This window comes from Harpia harpyja, chromosome Z, assembly GCF_026419915.1.
Source record: "Harpia harpyja isolate bHarHar1 chromosome Z, bHarHar1 primary haplotype, whole genome shotgun sequence".
NCBI classification, from domain to species: Eukaryota; Metazoa; Chordata; class Aves; order Accipitriformes; family Accipitridae; genus Harpia; species Harpia harpyja.
In genome coordinates, this window is record NC_068969.1 from 37,692,027 (window position 1) to 37,712,510 (window position 20,484).

Here is a 20,484-nt window from a genome sequence, read left to right on the forward strand (position 1 = left end):
ACATGTCTTACCTTTAGGAAAAAAATCAAACCTTTTGAGAAATTCACCAAATAAAATGAGAGTGTTTTTTAATCTTTCTATCTCTTTAAATTTATTGCACATCTGGTGTGTAAGCTAGATCTCATAAACTATCATTATTTTGCCACTAATGATACTTCTTCTTAAAAGCTAAAGATTAGCTTAATTTTTTGTAGGTGCAGCTATTGCAATGTCACCCTTCCTCAGCAGTCACACAGCAGGCAGTCCCAGTACTGAGGAGTTCACATTAACAGAACAAGAAGACAGCAGGCAGAGAAACACCTTCATGAAAGGAGAAGTGATTTGCAAGTTGTCAGGGCTTGATTAGTAACTTTACCTATAGTATGTCTGCTTATTGATCTACTCTACTAAATAAAATCGTCTAATGTTGTTTAAGTTAGAGTTTGTTTTGTAAGTAGCATTACTGATTTGGAGACATATAAGTTTGTTATTCAAGTAGAATACTTGGGGCTTGACATCGTCACTTACACACCCCATGTGAAATAAGATGCAAATATTGTTACACTTCCACATCTTTCTATGTATGTAATAGAGGCAGGGGGGCCAGGGGGGAAATACTGAAATTCCTAGATAGATCTGAAATGTGAGAACTCAAAATACAACTTTAAAAGTCCCTTCTTTCATGTCATCCCAGTTTTCTGAGAGGTGCCATCATCCTTAAATGGGACTCTTACATCAACATGGAGATACATGCATTCAGTATAGCTGAATTGGGGCTTAGCAATTAGTAATTTGGCAACTAGAAGATCTGTTGAAGATGTTGTTTAAAACAGACATGTCAGAGCTCCTGTCACCTCATTGCCATCACACACCAGATACAATATTGGCATCTGCTGTAGACATATGTACGTAGGTTTACGCAGGCTAGAAGTATCCTGAAGCAGCTATAAAACCACACTGTGTGATTGCCTGGGCACTAGAATCAACCAACACTTTGTCTTCTGCCAAATCTCAACTGGAAGTATTTTATCAGTCTTTAAAAAGTATACTTTTCCATGATAGGAACAGCCTAACATGTGGAGAAAATTAAATTGCCTAAACAGATCTGATGCAGACAGATAGTACAGCATTCTCCATGCCTTTGGTGACTCCCCAAACTGCAAATGTTGTATTGCCCATAACATCAGAATATTGAAATAAATCAGTCATCTAAAGAAATCAAGGGAAAACATAGAAAAAGGGAGATCATTTTTCTTTTTTATGAGGAAAGAAAAGAGTAGACGATCACATTGGGTAACATCATGAAGAAAAGATGTATTTTTTTATTAGCTGTATCTCTTCTCTCTTTATAATTTTATAAGTAAAGCAATGCTCCTCTACCATCCTTATGAAAGAGTCTCAGACTGTTATGCTGTGAAGAGTGGGCAGTGGCAGAAGCAGGCCTCAACTGAGGGATTTTCTTCACCTTCACTATATTGATTCAAACCTCCTAGGAAAAATCTGCAAGGCTCTAGGTCTGCAGAAGAAATATTCAAGAAAAAAAAAGTCTTATTTTGTTAAATTAACAACCTGACAAGTCTCCTTCTTCTCCATTTTGTGCAGAGGGGCCTGCTACATGGTTAGTATTATTTTAATTCATGATGATCTAGTGCCTAGAGCACATAATTACAGCAGACTCTGTTGTGCTACCTGCCTGTTGTAAACCAGTCCCAGCCTCACAGGGAGCCTCTTTCTTTTCATTCCTGGCACACCTAGCAATAACTATCTTAGCTACAGGTGAACAGCCCTTCATACCTTTCTCAAGAGGTCTGAATTTACCATGAGGTTGAGGATACCTGCAGCCTTGCTCCATGTTTTGTTATTCTCCAGTACAAGAGACATCAACCAGAGCAAGTTGGAGAAAGATGAAAAGCCTGCTTAAGTACTAAATTAAGATATAACTAGAAGTTTTCAAGGTTAAAGCATTCAGCCTCTTCCCAAATATCTTTATTTAAAAGGTTGGGTGACTGCTTAGTGTTGAAACAATTATGTATTGTACTCTCTTCCAGGTTCCAAAATTAGAATATATGCAGAAGCTTAAAATGTAGACACGTTAACAAGGATTTTCAAAGCAGTCTAGAGGATTAAGAATCATTTTCCACTAAAATTAGTGGAAGACAATGTCAATCATTTAGACTGCTTTGTAAATCAGCATTAAATTTCATCCTAGAAACTGCTGACTGCTAGGTTTAATGAATACTGTCTCCTCTGAATGCTACTTACCAGACAAGGCATTTGTACATAGCAGTGCGAGATGTAAAGATGATTTCCTAATTAGCTACATGCCAGAGATACTAGTTTAATGGTAATCTCAAGTGAGGCTTGTATGCGGTATGCAATATAGTGTAAAACAGTTCTCCAATTTGTACTTTATAACATTAAAGTGTAAAGTAATACCATTAGAGTGACATGAATAGGAAGTCAGTGGAACTTGCATTTTCCTCAGAAAGCCCTATTACGATTTTCCTCAGCATCTACTGCTGCTGTCCATAGCACTAGTCTTTAAAAGGCTTTAGAGGGAATACTACTTACTTGCAGTGGCCCTGAGCAAGGAACCGGTGGGGATACCTTTCCCATGAAAGCGACGTCACAGTGTGCTTGCACACCTTTGAGTTGAGCACTGGAAGTGGGACCATGGAGAAGAAACAGCCTTAACAATCCTTGGAAGAAATCACTTGCACATATGCAACACAGTGGCTTTGCATAATACATAACGCATGTTATGCTGGTTCAAGGCAAACTCTCAGCATCTGGTGGCTGCCTCAGGCTGTGAAAAGCTTCATGAATTCCCTAGTTAACAACAAAAGTTGGATGTACCAATTTGGGCGTGCCAATTTGGACATAGTGTAGACTAATCCAAAATTCATATTAACCTTCCGTCATGGATCCAGAAAGTAGCCAGGTTTTTTTTGTCTCTGCTTCTTCTATGTGACTCTGCCACAATCTGAAGCAGAGGCCAAAAGGCCAGGAGATGATTTCTGTGCAAAAGGTTTCCAGTATTTTCAGGTCAGAGGACTAAAGATGGGATACTGCCTAAAAATCTGTCATTAGGGGGTCCTTTTTTTATGGCTGGTACCACTAGCTAGCAGGCTCAAAGGCTACATGACAGGTCTCTGGAGAATTTCAGAAAGATGGGCTGTGATAAGTAGACCTGACTCTGATCTGACTTGCTCCTCTTTCAAAGTACTGTCAGACCCCTTATTTGAATGGACGGATTTAACTCCTCTTCATCAAAGAGATAAAAAAAAAATTCTGGCTCTTTCATTGCTATAATGTGCTGGAGTTGATGTGGACTGATCTGAAACGCCCATCGTTAAATTACGGCCTTGGTGCAGACAAGCTGAAGACACCTCTCTGGGCAGCCCCTCCATGGAGGAGGAAGGCATGCTGTCATGAATTTCCTGGTTATTTAACCTTAGCTGAAAGCTTGTCATTAACAAAAGCTGTCCTTGTAGACTGGAGTGGACTCATTATTATTCTTTTGGCATTGCAAATCCAATGCCAATCCCCTAGTCCTTCTTTGAGGAGCCTGTTGTGATAGGAGACCAAACTGAGAATGGACTAAAGAGTCTGGAGCCAAAAAGGTGTTTAAAAAGGAGATATTAAGTTATCTTTTTGTCATATATGGGAGAATGGAAGCAAAGGTCACACAGTGATCAGAGCGGCAAGAAAACCCAAATATTCAGATTCCGGCCCCAGTTACCTTCTGGGGCAGTAGTGTATTTTCACCTCTTCTATAGCCTTTGCCAGTTGGGCTGCAGGTAACTTCTTTCTTTTCTTTACTATCTCACTTCTGAAGAAAAATCCAGTGTACTAACCTCAGCAGTAAATATTTTGTGATTTTTAAGGGAATATCATTTCGGCTATGTACTATATGTGTAGGATGATCAGCAGGCACAAGAACAGAAATAAATGCTGCTAAAAGAAGCTTTTCTGCTGCAGTCTGGGTTGTTTGAACAGAAAGGAGAATGACATGCCAGAATCTACAGAAACCAAGCTCTAGTTTTTAAATCCAAAGTAAAAAACGTATGTTTTTTTCCTCTTTTTCTTGTCAGATTTGAATAGCCAAGCCAGCTTTAAGGGGTGAAAGGGGCAAGAGTCTCTTCCCTATCAGCATTAAACTTGTCAGGATCCATGAAACCTCATGCCACAAAATGTTTCTAATGAGTGCATAACAAAAGTCCTGGTGTACATGTGAATCTCAGCTCACTAACAGCTATAGAGGGTTACGCAGCTAAGGGGTGGTGACCTATTTCAGTGGCATCATTATGCTGATAGAATAGAAATTCAACAAAAATTCTCTTTTTAGTGAAGAGTTGTCCTATTCATAGATATATCTCTGCCCTGCACTGTAGTGCTGAGAGTATTACTTGCTCTCATCACCGCTCCCTGCACCAGCTGGACGTAAAGTGTCAAGGGAGGCACTGAGAATAGAAAGTGGAAGGCAAGGACTAACCAGGATTTTCTTTTTGTGTAATTTCAGAGAGAGTAAAGGAAATTGGGAAAGGTTGCCTTACACTTCTCCTCTGCAGGTCACCCAATCACCCTCTGCTCCCCAGGAGCCAGGCTGGGCTGCTGCAGCAAGGCATAAGCTGGGTAAGCAAGCTGTGGTGCTAGCAGCTGGCACTGAAATCCCAAGAGGAGACAGACTGCTTTCCTCCACTTGGAAAGCTTCACATAATCCCAGCTACCAGGACAGGAAAGAAGGGAGTAAGGTGAAATGCATACATCATTTCTTCTTGTTCTTTCCTACTTCAGGGAAAGTCACTGCAAACAGGATCTTGGCCCAGGTGGCCCAGAAGGCCAATTGCATCCTGGCCTGTATCAGGAACAGTGTGGCCAGCAGGAACAGGGAGGTGGCTGTCCCCCTGTACTCGGCACTGGTGAGGCCGCACCTCGAGTGCTGTGTTCAGTTTTGGGCCCCTCACTACAGGAAAGACAGTGAGCTGCTAGAGCGTGTCCAGAGGAGAGCAACCAAGCTGGTGAGGGGCCTGGAGCACAAGTCTTATGAGGAGCAGCTGAGGGAACTGGGGCTGTTCAGTCTAGAAAAGAGGAGGCTGAGGGGAGACCTTATCGCTCTCTACAACTACCTGAAGGGGAGTTGTAGTGAGGTGGGTGCTGGCCTCTTCTGTCAGGTGTCTGGAGATAGGACAAGAGGAAATGGCCTCAAGTTGAGGCAAGGGAGACTTAGGTTAGATATTAGGAAAAAGTTTTTTACTGAGAGGGTTGTCAAACATTGGAATGGGCTGCCCAGGGAAGTGGTTGATTCACCATCCCTGGAGGTATTCAAAAAGCGAGTGGACAGGGTACTCCAGGGCATGGTTTAGGGGGCATGGTTAATGGTTGGACTCAATGATCTTGAAGGTCTTTTCCAACCGAAATGATTCTATGATTCTATGATCTCCTGGTTTACTGATCTGCAGGCTTTGACAGGGTACTCTGTGGCTTGCTTCATTCATTACTGCCAAGGGCTGAAGTTGTTGAATAAATCTCAGGCTAACAGGAGGCTGTTTAAGCATGGCAGGGGGGCTGGCAGGGCAAGATGTCTCAGGAAAGCCACTGCTTCTTGTCCCTGATACCAGCAGAATTACTTACAAGCAACTGTTTGTGGACAACAACAGACATCACTGGCCAGGAGACGTCTGCTCTGAGGAGGCTCCTGAGGGCCCCTTCCACTCACAGTATCTGGTGGTCCCTTGGGAGGAGGTGTCCTGCCGCTGGCATGACTGCATGGAGACCCCTCTAGTCAGAGGACTTCTCAGTGCAAGCTCCCCAATGCTTCAGAATGAAACCAAGCAAACATGGAAAAACCTAATAGACTCCACTTATTAATAAATTATGGTTTACCTATTCATAAGCCTGCTGTCTTGGGAAGGTTTAAAACAAAGCCCTGTACTCTAGCTTTTTATTTCTTAAACAATGCCATCTCCTGCTGTGTATGCTTCAACTCTGTGTCTTGATAGCAAGCGGCAAAACTGAAACAACAGAAAAAGAGGGGAGGAAACAACTTCAGTTAAACCAAGTCTGATATAAAGATTTTTTTTTTCAATCAAGAAAGAATGATCTTGTGCACTTACAGAACTGGACTCAGAGGTACAGGCTGTGCTCTGCCACTGCCCTCCTGTTCAACCTCAGGCATACCGCTCATGGTTTCTCCATATGCATTTTCCAGGTGTGAAATCCTGTGAGAGGTGGAGGGGATATTTCCCAGCCCTTGCTTGTCCTGTTACTCAGGATGGTTTTCCCACCAGCCCACAACACCTGGGGGCTGCAGCCATGAAAACCCATGCGAGGGGCAGCGGGGGATGAAGAAGGTGTATTGGTGCTAGCATCTGCCACCCCGCAGCAGAGGGGTGAGTGCACATATTGGAGTGTTCAGCTACTTCTCACTTTCACCCCTGCAAGTCATGAGTGGCAACAGACCTGGCACCCTTACCACCAGCCACCCAGAGTGGGTGTGCAAAGGCTTGGACACACAGCCCCCACCGTGCAGCCATCACTTACTGGGTTAACGTGTCCAGGTGGGATGAGGACAGCAGTCCCAGGGTGATGGCTCACTGGGATGGGGGTCCCTGAGGTGCAGTTCACACTGGTGAGCTTCCAAGTGGCCCAAGCACAAGCCCTGGTGCTGCAGCCACCGTGCACCCCCAGCAAGCAGCCTGGGTACCGGAGAGAGTATGTCAAGAGACTGTTGTCTGACAAGGCTGAGAGCCCCAATTAAAACTGCAGATGCAGTAGCCTCTCTTGGAAATGTCAGATGGTGCCACTGCCAAAACTTTCAAAGGCTGTGCTGTGCGAGACGCCATGTTTGAGGGAGTTCAAAAAGTGAGCATGGACGATGGACTCATGAATCTAGAAGTTTAGATGAACTTTTCATTCCTGGCCTATTTTAATATAGCATCTGAGGCCACAGTCTGGTAAAGAAGATAAAAAACAGATTAATCAAACCTCAGAATTTCAACTTAGACGAAAATAATATGGTTCAAATATGCCCTAGGGAGGAATGCTCAACAATATTGAGGATGCCAGAACACTGTTAGTGCTGCACAATGCAACATGCTGGCATGTGGTAATTTTAAGAGCCAGAAGTATCTCCTCTTAAACAATCTGAAATGCAAATGTGAAGCCTGTTTTCCCTCCTTGCTCTGTGTTTTCTTGACAACCACTGCTAGGATCCAACCACTAACTTGTCACCACAAAAATATGTCAATGCATTTGCAATGGCTGAAGCGTTAATCCTGACCTTCATGTGTATGCATGTGCCTTCCTTACACAGTCTTCAGGCCAAAGTCTGGTTTCTTAGACTGATTCAGTCCTACCAACAGCCAGGAGAAGGGGAAGCCAAAGGTTTTGCCCCAGGGACAAGATGCCCATTATCATGCAGAAGGATTCTGGTTGTATGCAAGGCAATGGGGGGGGGGGGGGGGGGGACCAGTTTGTCAAAAAAAGGAAATGGCTTGTGAAAAGACAAACACGGGTCATTTAAACTAGAACTTTTCCTAATCCAGCTCAGCTCCACAGCAAGGACAAGAACCTGATTTCTACCATGTAACTAAACTGTCTCATTAAAAGTTCAGGCTGCACATAGCTCAGAGTGCTTTCAGGATCCTCTCCAGCATCGAGCACTGCCTACAGTTTCCTACACTCTTCCAAAGAAATGAAAATAAAAACCTGTTTTGCATGGAACTAGGATGCAATTCACACATTATTAAGATGTAGCAGTTTTGCTCTTTTAAAAACTGTGGTGAAAAGAATAGCATTCTAACTGACATTTGAAAAATAATAGGGACATTTTTCCTTTCTTCATTTTTAGCTACTGAACAAAGTATATTAAAATATTTCTTTATTCTTGCTTGCCTACTCTTCTAGAATCTTCTTGCTCCTCCCTACACCCTCCATCCTCTCGTTTTCTTAGTGACTTCAAAATTTGGAAATACTACACTGACCTCCTGCCCTAAAAGTAAAAAAAAAAAAAAACAAAACTGTGAGGCTTAACACAATTTCTTATTTTTTTATTAAAGTTCCTTATCAGCATAGCAAAGCATTCTGGAAACAAAAATCTTGACCAATATTGTCAAAAAAATGGACAAGGTGGTTGTTTTGTTTTGTTTTGTTTTGTTTTGTTTTGTTTTGTTTTGTTTTGTTTTGTTTTGTTTTGTTTAAAGCTGCCTTCACGAACCAAAAGTCCATAGGGGCTGTCCCCTGCAGACCCTGTCATGACCTAGTAAGTCACTTTATAGAGTTTATTTCACCTGGGTGTGCTCTGTGAACCACCTGGGTGAACGATTCCCACCTCACTGCATTGTAGGCTTCAAGCTATACAAAAGACAGACACTGTAGAGAAACTAGTGGCTGTTATTATTGCATGACTTCAGCATTTCTACTGCATTGCAAGTCACCAGCAAGAAACTGCTCTGCTGCTGATGCATCCTCTATCATTCCAGTACAATCGTAAAGATCCTACAGGGTGGGCTGCTACAGCAGAGCTGATCCATGTTTCCTTGGCAAACTAAACTGAAGAGGGGTGCACAGCCCTGCAGCATGTTTCACTGGGGCCAGGAATGCCCCAGCACTCCCTTACCCTGCACCCTGCTTACCTCTTGCCTGCAACAAGCATTGCAGTTAAATGGGAGAGAGGATAAACATGGGGCAAAAACAGTGTCCAGCTCAGCCGCAGTTACTGTGCTTCGTGAACTGTTGTGAAGTTTCATATCAGAAGTGAGATACGCAGATGCACTTTTATATATGACTATGCTGAATACACTTAAATATACTTTTAAATGCTTTGCTGAGTGGATGCTATGTGGAAGGAAAGAGGGGATGGCCTAATGTAGTGCATTTCACACACCACTTTGGCAGCATCTAACATGAACTACAGGTCTTGGAGTGTATAGGTTGCCTGTCCTAGCTCCAGTTAGCACTGGGGCATACCCTTGCCTTTGCTGGATATAGCCTGTAGCGGAATTCCTCCCCTGGGCAAGGCTTAACAGCAAAACTTGAGAAGGGTATTGAATGGACTTAATTGCATAGCTTGCAAGTCTTAGTAGGAGTTGCCCATATATGTTCTCAGTGCACATGTGGGAGTATAGATGTCTGGATCCTGTGTGATGGTATATTTCAAAACCAGCTGTAGTAATATAAGCAGCAATTCATGGACCTTTATGTGGTGACTGAAAATGAAAGAGAGGTTTTGAATAAAAAACTACAATCTGAAAGGGACCAAATAAGCTACAGGACAGATGCCATCCACCAAATTACTTAAAGCTGGAAGACTGAAAAAGTATCCTAGTTTAAGCTGGAATTGTTGCATTTCCCCTAGCTGCGAGCCCACCCCAACACCAACTTACAGATACTGCCTCACATGGTATACAGCAATAAAACTTTGCTTTTTGGCCACAGAGACTACCGGAATTATATAATGTTCTGTGAGTTTTCTATACAACAAAGGACCTCTTTCACGGAGGCAAATCTAAGCAAGAAGTCACTTTGACACGCTGTCATGAAACAAGGAGGCTTGGCACCAGTAAGGGAAATGGGACCAGGAGGTGGAAACACTTGAGAAAGCCGCTGCCTTGAAAAGCAGCCTGCAGCAAGTAGCACATCCCAGAGCTGGAAATGGGATGGAGGTGGAGGATGTCTGGGAGAGGAGACAGGGGTGCCAGCAGAAACGTAAAATGCCAGGCTGGGTGGCACATGAAAGGGCAGGCACAGGGGAAGCAGGGTGACCTCCAGATTGCTTTCCCCCAAGATGATGGAGTTTCCCTATGTTGTCTGCATGGGGTTATTAAACTAAAATTATATGCTGGAAAATGCGCTTCAGCTCCTTGTGGCAGGACAGCAGCAGGATGCCACACTCAGCCCCCGACCAGCCCTCCAGCCAGTGCAGTGGCTGTCCTGGCTTAGGGGCGTCCCTCTGCCAGGGGAGCTCTGTGCTCACCTTTGCAGCAGCACCCCATGGGACCAGGCTCGGAGAGAGGCTTCTTTGCCGTTTATGAGAAAATGAAACAGATGGGAGATCATACAAAAAAAATGTGAGGAGGTTGCGTGCAAAACCAAAGCCACGCTTGAAATCAGAGGTACCCTCAAGATACTGGCTCAGCCCTCCCCTCCCTTCCCCACCTGCCTCCTTCCCTATTTAACGACACACCTGGGGTCTTCAGTCAGACTACATACAGCTTTGCCACTTTTGAGTGTCTGATGTCAATACAGTGCTTTAATGTGCAACGCACATGCAGGGTGCATGGGCACCTTCCCTCTTCCTCCCCACACATGCTCTTCACCGCTGCTCTTAGGGGCTGCCCTGCAGCAGCCGCCTTCCACAGCATGCCATGCTCCTGCTGCATTCACGAGGGGCTGTGCTGCTCCCCCACCGTCCATGCCCTCCCTCCTCCTGCCGGCCCCATCCTTTCCCTTAGCCAAACCTGCTGTAACTCGGGGCTGCAGCCGCTGCCTGCCTGCCTGCCTGCCTGCCTGCCGCAGCTCCCACTCACTGCATCGTGTACCACCGTCCTTCCCTCTCCGACAGGCTGCTTGCTAAGGACATTCTGTGGCACAGCTGCCTGCCTCCTCTGCTGCAGTCATGCAGGTTTGGATTACTGTGCACGCTACTGATGTCGAGCTCCTGTCGTGACCCAGCGCCCCATAGGAGGAGCAAATGAGCTGAGACGTCAACGCAAAAAATTATAGCCATGCGAGCCATCCCTGCGCTCAGCTGCTTGGAGAGTGCATACATGGCTTGTGTGACAGCAACAGCACACAGAAGCAGCAATGAAATGCAGTTAGCAATACAGCTGGGAGACAGGCAGCAAGGCAGGCACTGGTCCAGTGACTAAAATGATCCTACCGTGAGCCAGCCTGCAGTGCCTCCAAAAGTGGCTGACTACTACACAGGAGCTCGGCTTTCTTTGCAATTACTCCAGTTCCCCCCGGGTGACTGCAGTGTGTGCTCTGATTTGGTTTTGTTTGCATTTTTTGTTTCTTTTTTTTTTTTTTACCCCCACTCGTCTCCCTCTCTCTCCTCCTGTGTCCTTCTTTCCAGGATGGCGGAAGCCGAGTTGCACAAGGAAAGGCTCCAAGCCATAGCAGTAAGTCAGTTTCATTTTACTTGCTCTTTTGTCCGTAGCTGCGGGTTGCAGAGGGAAGGAGGGGATTCCGGCATGGTGGCTGGGAAGCGCCCGGAGAGCCTGGCTTTCGCGAAGTTGTGCGTGGAGTTCCCCGTTCGGGAAACGAGTGGTTAAAGTCTGCTCTGCAGTTTGGCGGAGAAAGAGGGCTCTGAGGAAGAGCGTTGAGCTGACACGTGCAGAAAGAAAAATGTGAATGCACAGTGGCACGTTTAAAAGATTGATGATGGAGAAGAAAAGAAGGAATAAGTGGGGAGGAGGGGAGGTTGCAGGAGAGAATCAGTACTCTGCTGAAAAGATGTTTTCTCACAGTGGGAGCTTTAGCTCAGCTGTTTAAGTTAAACAAAATGATCTGCTGCAGGGGGCTTTTACTGCAGAAAATAATTGTGATATTATTAATTTTTAAGACAATTGAATACAAACACTGCATTATCAAAATCATGTAATTATTTGATCTACTAGTTAAACTGTCACCTCAGCTCCACAGCTGAGCACATGCTTTCAAATTCCCTGCTGAGTTGCTTCTTGCCAGGGGTAAAGAATAGGCAGGATTTTGCCCCATTTTAGGTAAAACTTTTGTTTTCATTTTTAGTACCATAATTTGGAGTGACCCATGGGCTCAGTGGGTGCAGACCTCAGAGGAACGTGGGCAGTGACACCTGATGAGGATTGGGCCTGGGTGTTTAAAAACCACCATCATCCCGGCATACAGAAATTGCCAGCTCATCTTCTAGCACAGCACAGGCACCATGTCAAAAGGCCTGTGTTTCTGTGGGCACTGCCAGTCTTCCAGCCCCACACAGCCTGCCCTTGTTCAAGTGACACCCAGCTCTTCTTCCCCATGGCTGAGATGTTGATGCAGCTGTCCCAGTCGGATGGCACGGTCAATGCTGGGGGCTGCACACCTGGAGGTCTGAAGGGAAATGATAGGAGATGGCAGAGCCCACATGGGTTTTACATTCCCTTCCCCAGTTCCCCCAGTGATCAACAGATGCTACGTTTTACTGTAGCCAGCAGAGATTACAGATTTCCTTTGTAGTAAGAGGAATGGCTGCTGCTGCTGCTGCTGTTGCTGCTGTTCCAAGTTGTTTTCTTTAAGTCCGCTATTCCGCTAATAGGTCCATGGAGATTTAAAATAACCAGATGTAAAACAAATAGATTGGGGTTTTTTTCACTCTAAAATATTTCCTGAAAAAGAGCAAATGGTATCATTTGATATGGGGGGTATTATAACCGTTTAATTTTCAGGCAGCAGAAAGTAGATGCATATTTTGAAGCTGGTTCACAGTTTTCTGGCAGCATAGGCATTGCCAAATCTCCAAATGGAAACACTGGGAACATTCCCCCAGAGGCAACCCTCGCCATTGCCTCTGGTTTGGGACTCCTGTATGGCAGAACCGTACTGCAGAACTGCTCCGTGCATTGCTGCTGTATATAATTCTGAAAAACTTCTGTCTCTACATTAAAAAAAAAGGTTTACATTATTGCTGCTTCTTTTGACTGCTATATAACAGAAGACCAAGCAGCACACATTTCCACTCCACATGATGTGCTTAAACCTTTCACCAAAGTAAATCAGATCCTCTGCTTCTTGGTGCCTTGCACTTCATACCAATGAGGCCATTATGGATGTAAAATTATCACCTGGTGTATTGCAGCTTTTTACAGTAGGTTTATGTTGGTATAAGAGAAGGCCTTAGGAATCTGGATCTTCATTTTCTCTATATATTTCCTTTTTGGTTTCTATTTCTGGCCACAAATAAAACATAGTATAGCAATGTATGCAGTGAATTAGACGGAAAGGATTTTACTTCAGCATCAAAAATATTCAGCTTATTTTAAGCTTGAATGTGGGTCCATGGACTGACTTGTTTGCTTACCCACTCCGCAGAGCAACAGGTTTTCCATATAGGCTTGTTAGGTAACTTTTTTCCTGTGGTTGGGCTGCTGCAAATGTTTGTCAGAATGCAGAGAAGTTTATTTCTACTGTAAGCTTTGCTCCATCAGGATGAGTGACAAGACACAAGTTAGGCATTTCTCTTCTTCCACCAGTTGGCTATAATAAGGTCAGTCCTCAAAAGTTGCATGGCCTTTCTTAGAAGAAGAAGAAGGTGGCATTTTGGTTCAGGTTGGTGTTCCCCCTACTTCAACAAGCTACAGTATCTCACTCAGATGAGCAGAAGCTTACACCAGCACTCTTCAATTGAGCTGGTTGAATGCTGGACATATAGAAAGAAATTAATTTACCATTGGGACTTCTAGACACTGTTGCTTGCACATTTGTGCTTGTTTCGATAATCACCATGGCAAATGAGCTTGCCAGGAAGACAGGCAGAGTAAATTTTAAGTGTGCATCACTGAGTATTTAGGGAAAACGAAATCCAAACATGGAAATACTAATATTTGCACCAGAAGGCTGACACCTTTTGAAGAGTTTGATTTTGTACTTTGTTACTCTGACTAATCACAACTTTAATATATGCCTGTCTGGCACAGAGGCAAGTGTCATAGGAAGAGGAGAAAAGGGGTCTAACTGTTAGGACATTTATCTAAACCTTGGTGAACATGAGTTAGCCACTTGTTTTGCCAGCAGCAAGTAGTTAGCCTCTCTATGTATTCATTTTCCATCTGTAAACTGTGAATAATGGACTTTGCCCTTGTCTGAGAGAGCTGTTAGGGATGCATGCAAGATAGAGGACAACTTGGATGCTATGTTTTACCAAGGCAAGAAACAGCTAAGTAAGACTTTAAAAAATAGAATGCGTCACTAAAAAAGAGGAGGTTTAAATGTATATGTTTTTAATACCATTGTACATGCTTAAGCTGTGATTTTTAGATCAGTCTGTTTCTAAGTTTCTAAAATTCACAAACTGACTATAGAAAGACTCAGAGCACTGTGGCAGTCCAGTTTGAGAAGTGGGGAGATGTGAGACAGCTACCAAAAAGTGGAACCCAGTTGTCTCTGCTTGGGAGGAAAACATAAACTCTATGTACTGTGGAGGTTCTATGATGGCCAGGAGCGATTGGTTTTCTGATCCTCCCTTGACCAGAGATCACATCACATCTCCCCACTCAGGTATCATGTGTGCCACAGACAGATACTGGTAAATCTTTCTGTGGTGTCACATTGCTCTTAACATCTGTTTGAGCCTGACCCTAAATCACCACAGCAGCAATCTGCTGTTCTGCCACCAAAAAAGCCAAGCGGTCCTCACTCTGAACACTGTGGGAAGATGCCTTGCAGGAAGAAAGCAAGAGGTTAAAAGGGGAGGTTGGAAGCCATCTTCTCTCTGACCTTGTTCCTGTAGCACACTTCAGTGCTTGTGCCTGCTGTTTTCCTGAAGGGGGATGGTGGGTAAAATTTTGGGTGAAAAAGGAAACATTTTTGTGGCTTTAAAAAATATGCCTGCTGTGAGTTGCTCAGAAGTTTGGAATGCAAACAGTCCTGGAGGAAGCAGGCTCGGTGGCCAGGGGACAGGTAAGCTGAGTTAATTTATCACATTTTGGATAAATAAACTGTGTGGCTCCACAATTTATTATATGGTGCATTTCTCTGTGAGTGCAGAGATCACCACCAGATAGTGATCTAAACATAGACAAGCATTTATGAAATGTAAATATTTTCTGTCGCTTAGCTAGCAGTCATAAAGCTGGGAAGTGGGGCGTTGAGTATGTATTGGTGCACCTGGGTACGAATGCACATATGATGCAGTGAATATATATTACCCATATATCAGGTGAATTAAAGGCAATCATTGAGGGACAGCACTGAAGAGAAATCATCCACTAGAGCAATAATGAGGGCAGGAGCTGGAGGAGGTTTTCTGGTTAAGGAGTTGTGCAACCTACAGATGCAAGTGGGAAGCCACTAAAATGTACTGATTTCTTAGCAAGTAAAAACAACGGTAATGATGGTTACCGCTTACCAGTGCCCAGCCCTAAGAACCAGTAGCTCAGTGAAGCATTAAAGAAAAGTAATTATTGACATTCAAGTAGCCACATCAAAGGTACCTCATGTTGAACAAGACCATTCTTGCTTTTTCTATGAGATTATGAGTTTGTTGAGCTGGATCTAACATTACTTAAATGTCATAAACTAAGTGTTTGACTTAGTACAGCAGGACACTGTTGTTTAAAAATAGCCCCCTTCCGTATCAGTGGGGTCTGCCTTAGATGAATTAAGGACTGGCTAACAGACAGGCCTCAAAAAGTCACTGTTAATGAGGGACACTGCTGAACAGACCATTGTTCATTGAGAGCGAAGGCAGGGGAGAGCTTATAGGAAGCAGCTTTTCAAGGCTTGAAGCTGTTCTGCATTGGTACTTTGATGTAAATGAAAAATCAAAATTGATAGTGTGCTGGTAACATAAAGACTGGTGGAGGAGTAAATATGATAACAAAAAGCAGTCCTGCAGAGCAAGTTGGATTATTTGGTAAGTGGTGTCCTCCATTTTAAAGAAGTCCTTCACACCTATATACAGCTGGTGTTAAGAGAGGCCAGTGCAGGACTATGCACCCAAATATAAGGGAGTACAGGGCCAGCATCGCAGAAGAGGGCTCTGCAGTCTGAGCAGTGCTGCCTTTTGCAAGGGACTAGAACTAGTGTTGGAAATAATTCAATAGGGATGAGGAGGGGATCCTTGTCCTGCAAAGGAGATTAGTTTCACACCAGTTAAACCTATACCAGGTGAGGTTTTAGAGTCCTCCCAAAAGGGAGGCAGGTGCATATATGTTTACATACAGCATTGCACTGATTTTTCAACAAGTCTTTGAGAGTAGTAATACAATTATCTTTTGAAAAGATAGTACCGGTATAGTTTCAGTATCACAATTGCTGGTAGCCTAGGCATTCTACATTTCTGGGTTGGACATTCAGCAACTGCAGTGAGCATCATGTGGTGTCCATAAATTTCAGAAAATTTATTCACAGAAAAGACAGTATGTCTTTTTTTTTTTCCCCATTCACCTATTGTCTATTACCCCACAGAATTAAAACTCCTGACTAGTAGGTCTCATGCTCACAGTCATTTTACTGTAACACTGCTCCGCAATTTTTGTGAGTCCTTCCAGAGAACATTGTTCATGAAAATTAGAATCTCTGGTGTTGGGGATCACATAGAAAGACGTGGCAAATTAATTTAATCAAGTTTACTACTGCTGTGATGACTTAGTACATTAGTTTCCTATGCCTTTATTTAGGAAGTAATGTTTTTGTCCTTATAGTTAAGCACATGATCAAATCTGTCTGAATTCAGTTGTTTTCAGACCTAAAGCTTACAGAAAAAAAAGGCAGCAAGATACAGAAAGAGTAAGCAGGCTGGGATTTTTCTGCCTGGAAAATACATGAGTGAGAACAACCTGCAGAAGTCTATAAGATCATGAGTCTTACGGAGAGAGAGGATAAGGAAATAGTACTCACCTTTTGACACAAGAATTAATAGGTGTATGCTCTTCCTAAAATGAGTTGTTAAGCTGTAGAGCCCCTTTCTCCAGGATGTGGTGGGTGCTCAGAGTGCACCTGGGCTTGAGGAGAACCCAGGCATGCTCATGGAAGTGGAATCCACGAAGGACTTTCTCATTAGATAGAAGTAATTTTTGAGTTGCAAATTACTAGAGGCTGGCAGAGAAGTTTTGCATATATTTGCCATGCTCCTGAGGTCTTCTGCTTTAGGCACTGTGATAGAATGGAGCATGAGCTAGATGGTCCGACGCAGTGCAGCCATCCTGTGTACTCAAACGCACTCCAGGAGTAACCATATCTTTAAGTGCTTTCACGAGTTTCAGCACTAAAGAAAGCCCCCCCTTGTAATTAATTGTGAAGCTCATTTGAATATTGCTGCTACATTTTAATCCGATTTTTCCATTCCTATTTTTCCCTCATTATCCTATTTTCAATTGTATTTACAACTCTGACTAATCACAACCATTCTTCTGCCATCTTGTTCCTCAGCAGTCCTAACATCCAAGTACCTGAAATAGAAAATCCTCCTATATCTGTAGCTGTCCTCCTTTTATATTCTAAGCTGAAAAAACCTGAGGGCTAGTGAGACCTTAACAGATTTCCAGAGTACTCTGTGGTGAGGAGGACGTGGTGGGATTAGGAAGAGTCTGTATCCTGCTGCAAATATTTCCAGGAATGGGTTTAGCATGAGTGAACTAGGGACTGTCACAAACTAAATCTAAAGAAGATCTATATTGTGAGCATAGTACGAACCTCTGAGGTTCCTGTGAACCTCAGTGGAAATCAGCTGTCAGAGAGGAAGTGTTATGTTTGCAATTGCTGTAAAGGTTGAAGAGAGGTTTCCCTGCACACAGATCTGGAGCCCTACCCTGGACTGCAGCTTTACCATGAGTCAGCTTCATGGCAGACCTTGCACAGAGAAACCTGTGTAAGCACAGTTGTACCTTGTCTTGACTTCTGGAGCATATAAAACACTGGGAGTTCATGCACAGTGTAAGACATGTTATGGCCTTTGCCCATTCTAAGCCAAAGAAAAATGTCTGTAATGTCTGAAAACTAAAATTACCGTCTCGGGTTTTATCTGTATTTTTTGCTTTTGGAATGTTTACAGGACAGCAAGAGAAGCGGAAATATGATGAAAAAATATTTCTGTCAAGGTATCAGTGAAAACTGGGAACAAATAGAAACCAGAAACAAACTTGCTCTTGAGAAATTTCTAGACAGTCTCCAGACTTACCCAAACTCAACTGTTTAAATTTAGAATTGTTTCCACAGCACATTCCTAGCCCTTAACACATCACCAACATCTCTTGAGCACAGACAAGGAGCTGCAATATTGGATTTTGTTTTGTGCCTTTCAAATTATATTTTGCAAAAGAAGTTGAAAATGGGCAAAAAGTTTTTGTGATTTTGTTGTTGTTAAGTCTCTGGTAAAGTAAAATAGTTGTGAAAGATTTACATTTTTGGAAACTATTGAACAGCTCTAGCTTGGAGTGCAACTTTAAGGACAGATGCCACATGCCATAATAGCAGTGGGGTAGATGTTCATATGAAGTCAGAGGTGAGACTTTGGGATTTACAGGCCGTGCTAGAAGTGATGGATAGCTGGGTAGCTGGGATGAGGGTGGGATGGGGCTCAAAGGGGGTGCACAGTGATGCTCTGTCTCTTGTCAACCACTGTTGCTCTTCCAGGAATCACTGCTTGTATCTAAATCCTTACCCAGTTTACAAATACTGTTTTATTCTTGTACAGAATGAAGTGTATTCTTTCATCAGCTGAATTGTTGCAAAGTACAGTCATCAGCAAGATGGTTGGTCTGCAGCGTGTGTTTGGGAAAGCAACGGACTGTGCATGTGTAGTAAATTATGAGGACTCACAGCAGTAATATTTAGCTTTTGGGCTGCTTTGTGAGTGGGTCCCAAGGAACTTTGGAAAGATTTCAGTGTATTTGTTTATTGATGGGGAAAACGAAGCTCAGACAAGGGATTTGTTTGCCGGTTTCACCAGCAAAACCAACAGAATCATGAATTCAGTCCCATGCTTCCTTATTTGGGTAGGATGGCATTGAAATGTGATCTTAAACCTTGCCCTCTCTCGAGTGGCACAGGAGCACGTGATGAGCCTGCATGTGCTGAGGCACTGTTCGGACGGAGGATGCCTTTCAGGAGCGGGACACAGGAGCACAGGGATGCTACATGTGCCTCTGGTCCTAATTTCCCTAGCGTAGAAAAGCCTTTTCTGTTGCAAATTCTGATCTGAGAAAGCCACATGCTTGCAAGGGTTAACATCACCCAGCAAGTCCAGCAGCAGTGAAATGGGTATGGCCTTTTGGCAAGTGCACACCAGACCTGTGTAGCTCTTGACACACAGATGCTTTTTGTTACTTAGCTGACTTGCAGTGAGGTTAGGCGCTGGAGGCATGTAAAGCTTTCTTCCTCTTTGCCAGTAAAAACAAATGCTCTCTGTGCACAAAAAAAGGCCAACAACCAATGCAGTTTGGGGAGCTCTTTTTGGAAGGAGACAGACCTGCTCTAATCTATGAGTTACTGCCCTTTCCAGATGGCGCAAAGCTCAGGTTGTTGATTTAGGCAGTGCTCTAATTATTTTCATTTGAGCTGCCAGCATCATTTGTCAGGATCCACAGACAACAGTTAGCAGGGTGGGGCTCAGCCCCTCTGCAATGCCTAATAATTGCAGTCGCTGACAATCAGCGGAAGATTAGGGACAGCAGAGGTGTGCTCAGATTTTAAAAGATACATACCTTGAAATAAAGCCCTCAGTTTACCAGCAGAGGTCTAAATAAAAGGTGATTTCCAGCCTTTTGGAGACATGTCATTGTCAGCTCCTCTGCTTCGGCCGTGTTCTTTTGCCATGCAGTTAGAAGCAGCACTGCAGCAGAAGGAAGTAACCTGGACAGGTAACGGCTAAGGAGCCCCTATTAAGACGTTGAAAACTGCAGACAGAAATTAGAAGCCAGATTGCCATGCAATTTATTGCTAGAGGAGGAAGAGTTGAGCAGCCTGTAACGCTTGCTGCAGAGTCACACAGCTGCAGTCTCTTTATGGCAGCAGCAGGAGCGAGTGCAGAGCTGAGATTACTTGGGATAGCGGTGCTAAATGCAAGCATCTAGCTTTAACCAGCTGAGTGCCACATGCTGCAGTGCCAGCATCAGACTGACTGGTCTTTCCCAGTGGGATTCCCAGAGGGAAAGGAGTTGGAGTGCACATACATGCCCGCACACACACACTGGTTAGCCTTTCGTAGAACAGGTCTGTGCTGCACCGTCTCAGGTCCTTGGAAAAACTCCCGCTGACATCCATGGGTTTTTAAAGGATCCCTAGTCATCCAACTGTTTCCCGTTTGGAGCATAAAGCAAGCAGTTGGCATCCAAGGTGTCACTAAATTGACAATAACTGCAGCACAGGGGACTGGATTGTCTCATACACTGGCTTTGGTACAAAATTGCTGTCTTGGATGTGTTGGCAAGTTCTGGCAGCTCTGTGCAGATAGTATAGTGTTTGGGAGTTGGTCCCTTATCTATTTTGAATTTCTACCTACATTGACATAAAAAGTAATGCTCACTTGTTAATCATGTATTTGTTCTTAATAAATATAAGCATATGCAAGCACTTGCTGCACTTTAGAAAAGTAGGCTCCATCAGAAGGCTGATTGATTCATTTTCCGGCATTTTAAGCTGCATCTTTAAGACCACTCCTTGTGGTCAGGATAGCTGCTGAATTAAGAGTGTACATAAACTCATCCCAGCATCATGGTGAACTTAGTAAATTGTTTCACTTAAGGAAGTAACTTCTAATCAGCCAGGAAAAAAAAATCTCCAGTTTTTAAAAAATGAAATAAAGAACAATCTAAACATAACATCTTT

At 43.6% G+C, this 20,484-nt stretch overlaps 1 protein-coding gene across 7 annotated transcripts in view; it reads left to right on the forward strand.

Moving 5' to 3' along the window:
* The first annotated feature begins 10,676 nt into the window (after window positions 1–10,676).
* The window catches only part of PALM2AKAP2 (PALM2 and AKAP2 fusion), a 283,007-nt gene continuing 273,199 nt past the window's right edge, over window positions 10,677–20,484 (forward strand). For 2 of the 7 annotated variants that reach the window (XM_052778157.1, XM_052778159.1), the window contains exon 1: window positions 10,677–11,102. In XM_052778157.1, coding sequence (XP_052634117.1) covers window positions 11,058–11,102 — 45 coding nt within the window. In that variant the 5' untranslated portion in view covers window positions 10,677–11,057. The remainder of the gene's footprint in view (window positions 11,103–20,484) is intronic. The other 5 variants (XM_052778160.1, XM_052778162.1, XM_052778161.1 and 2 more) reach the window with 3 other exon arrangements.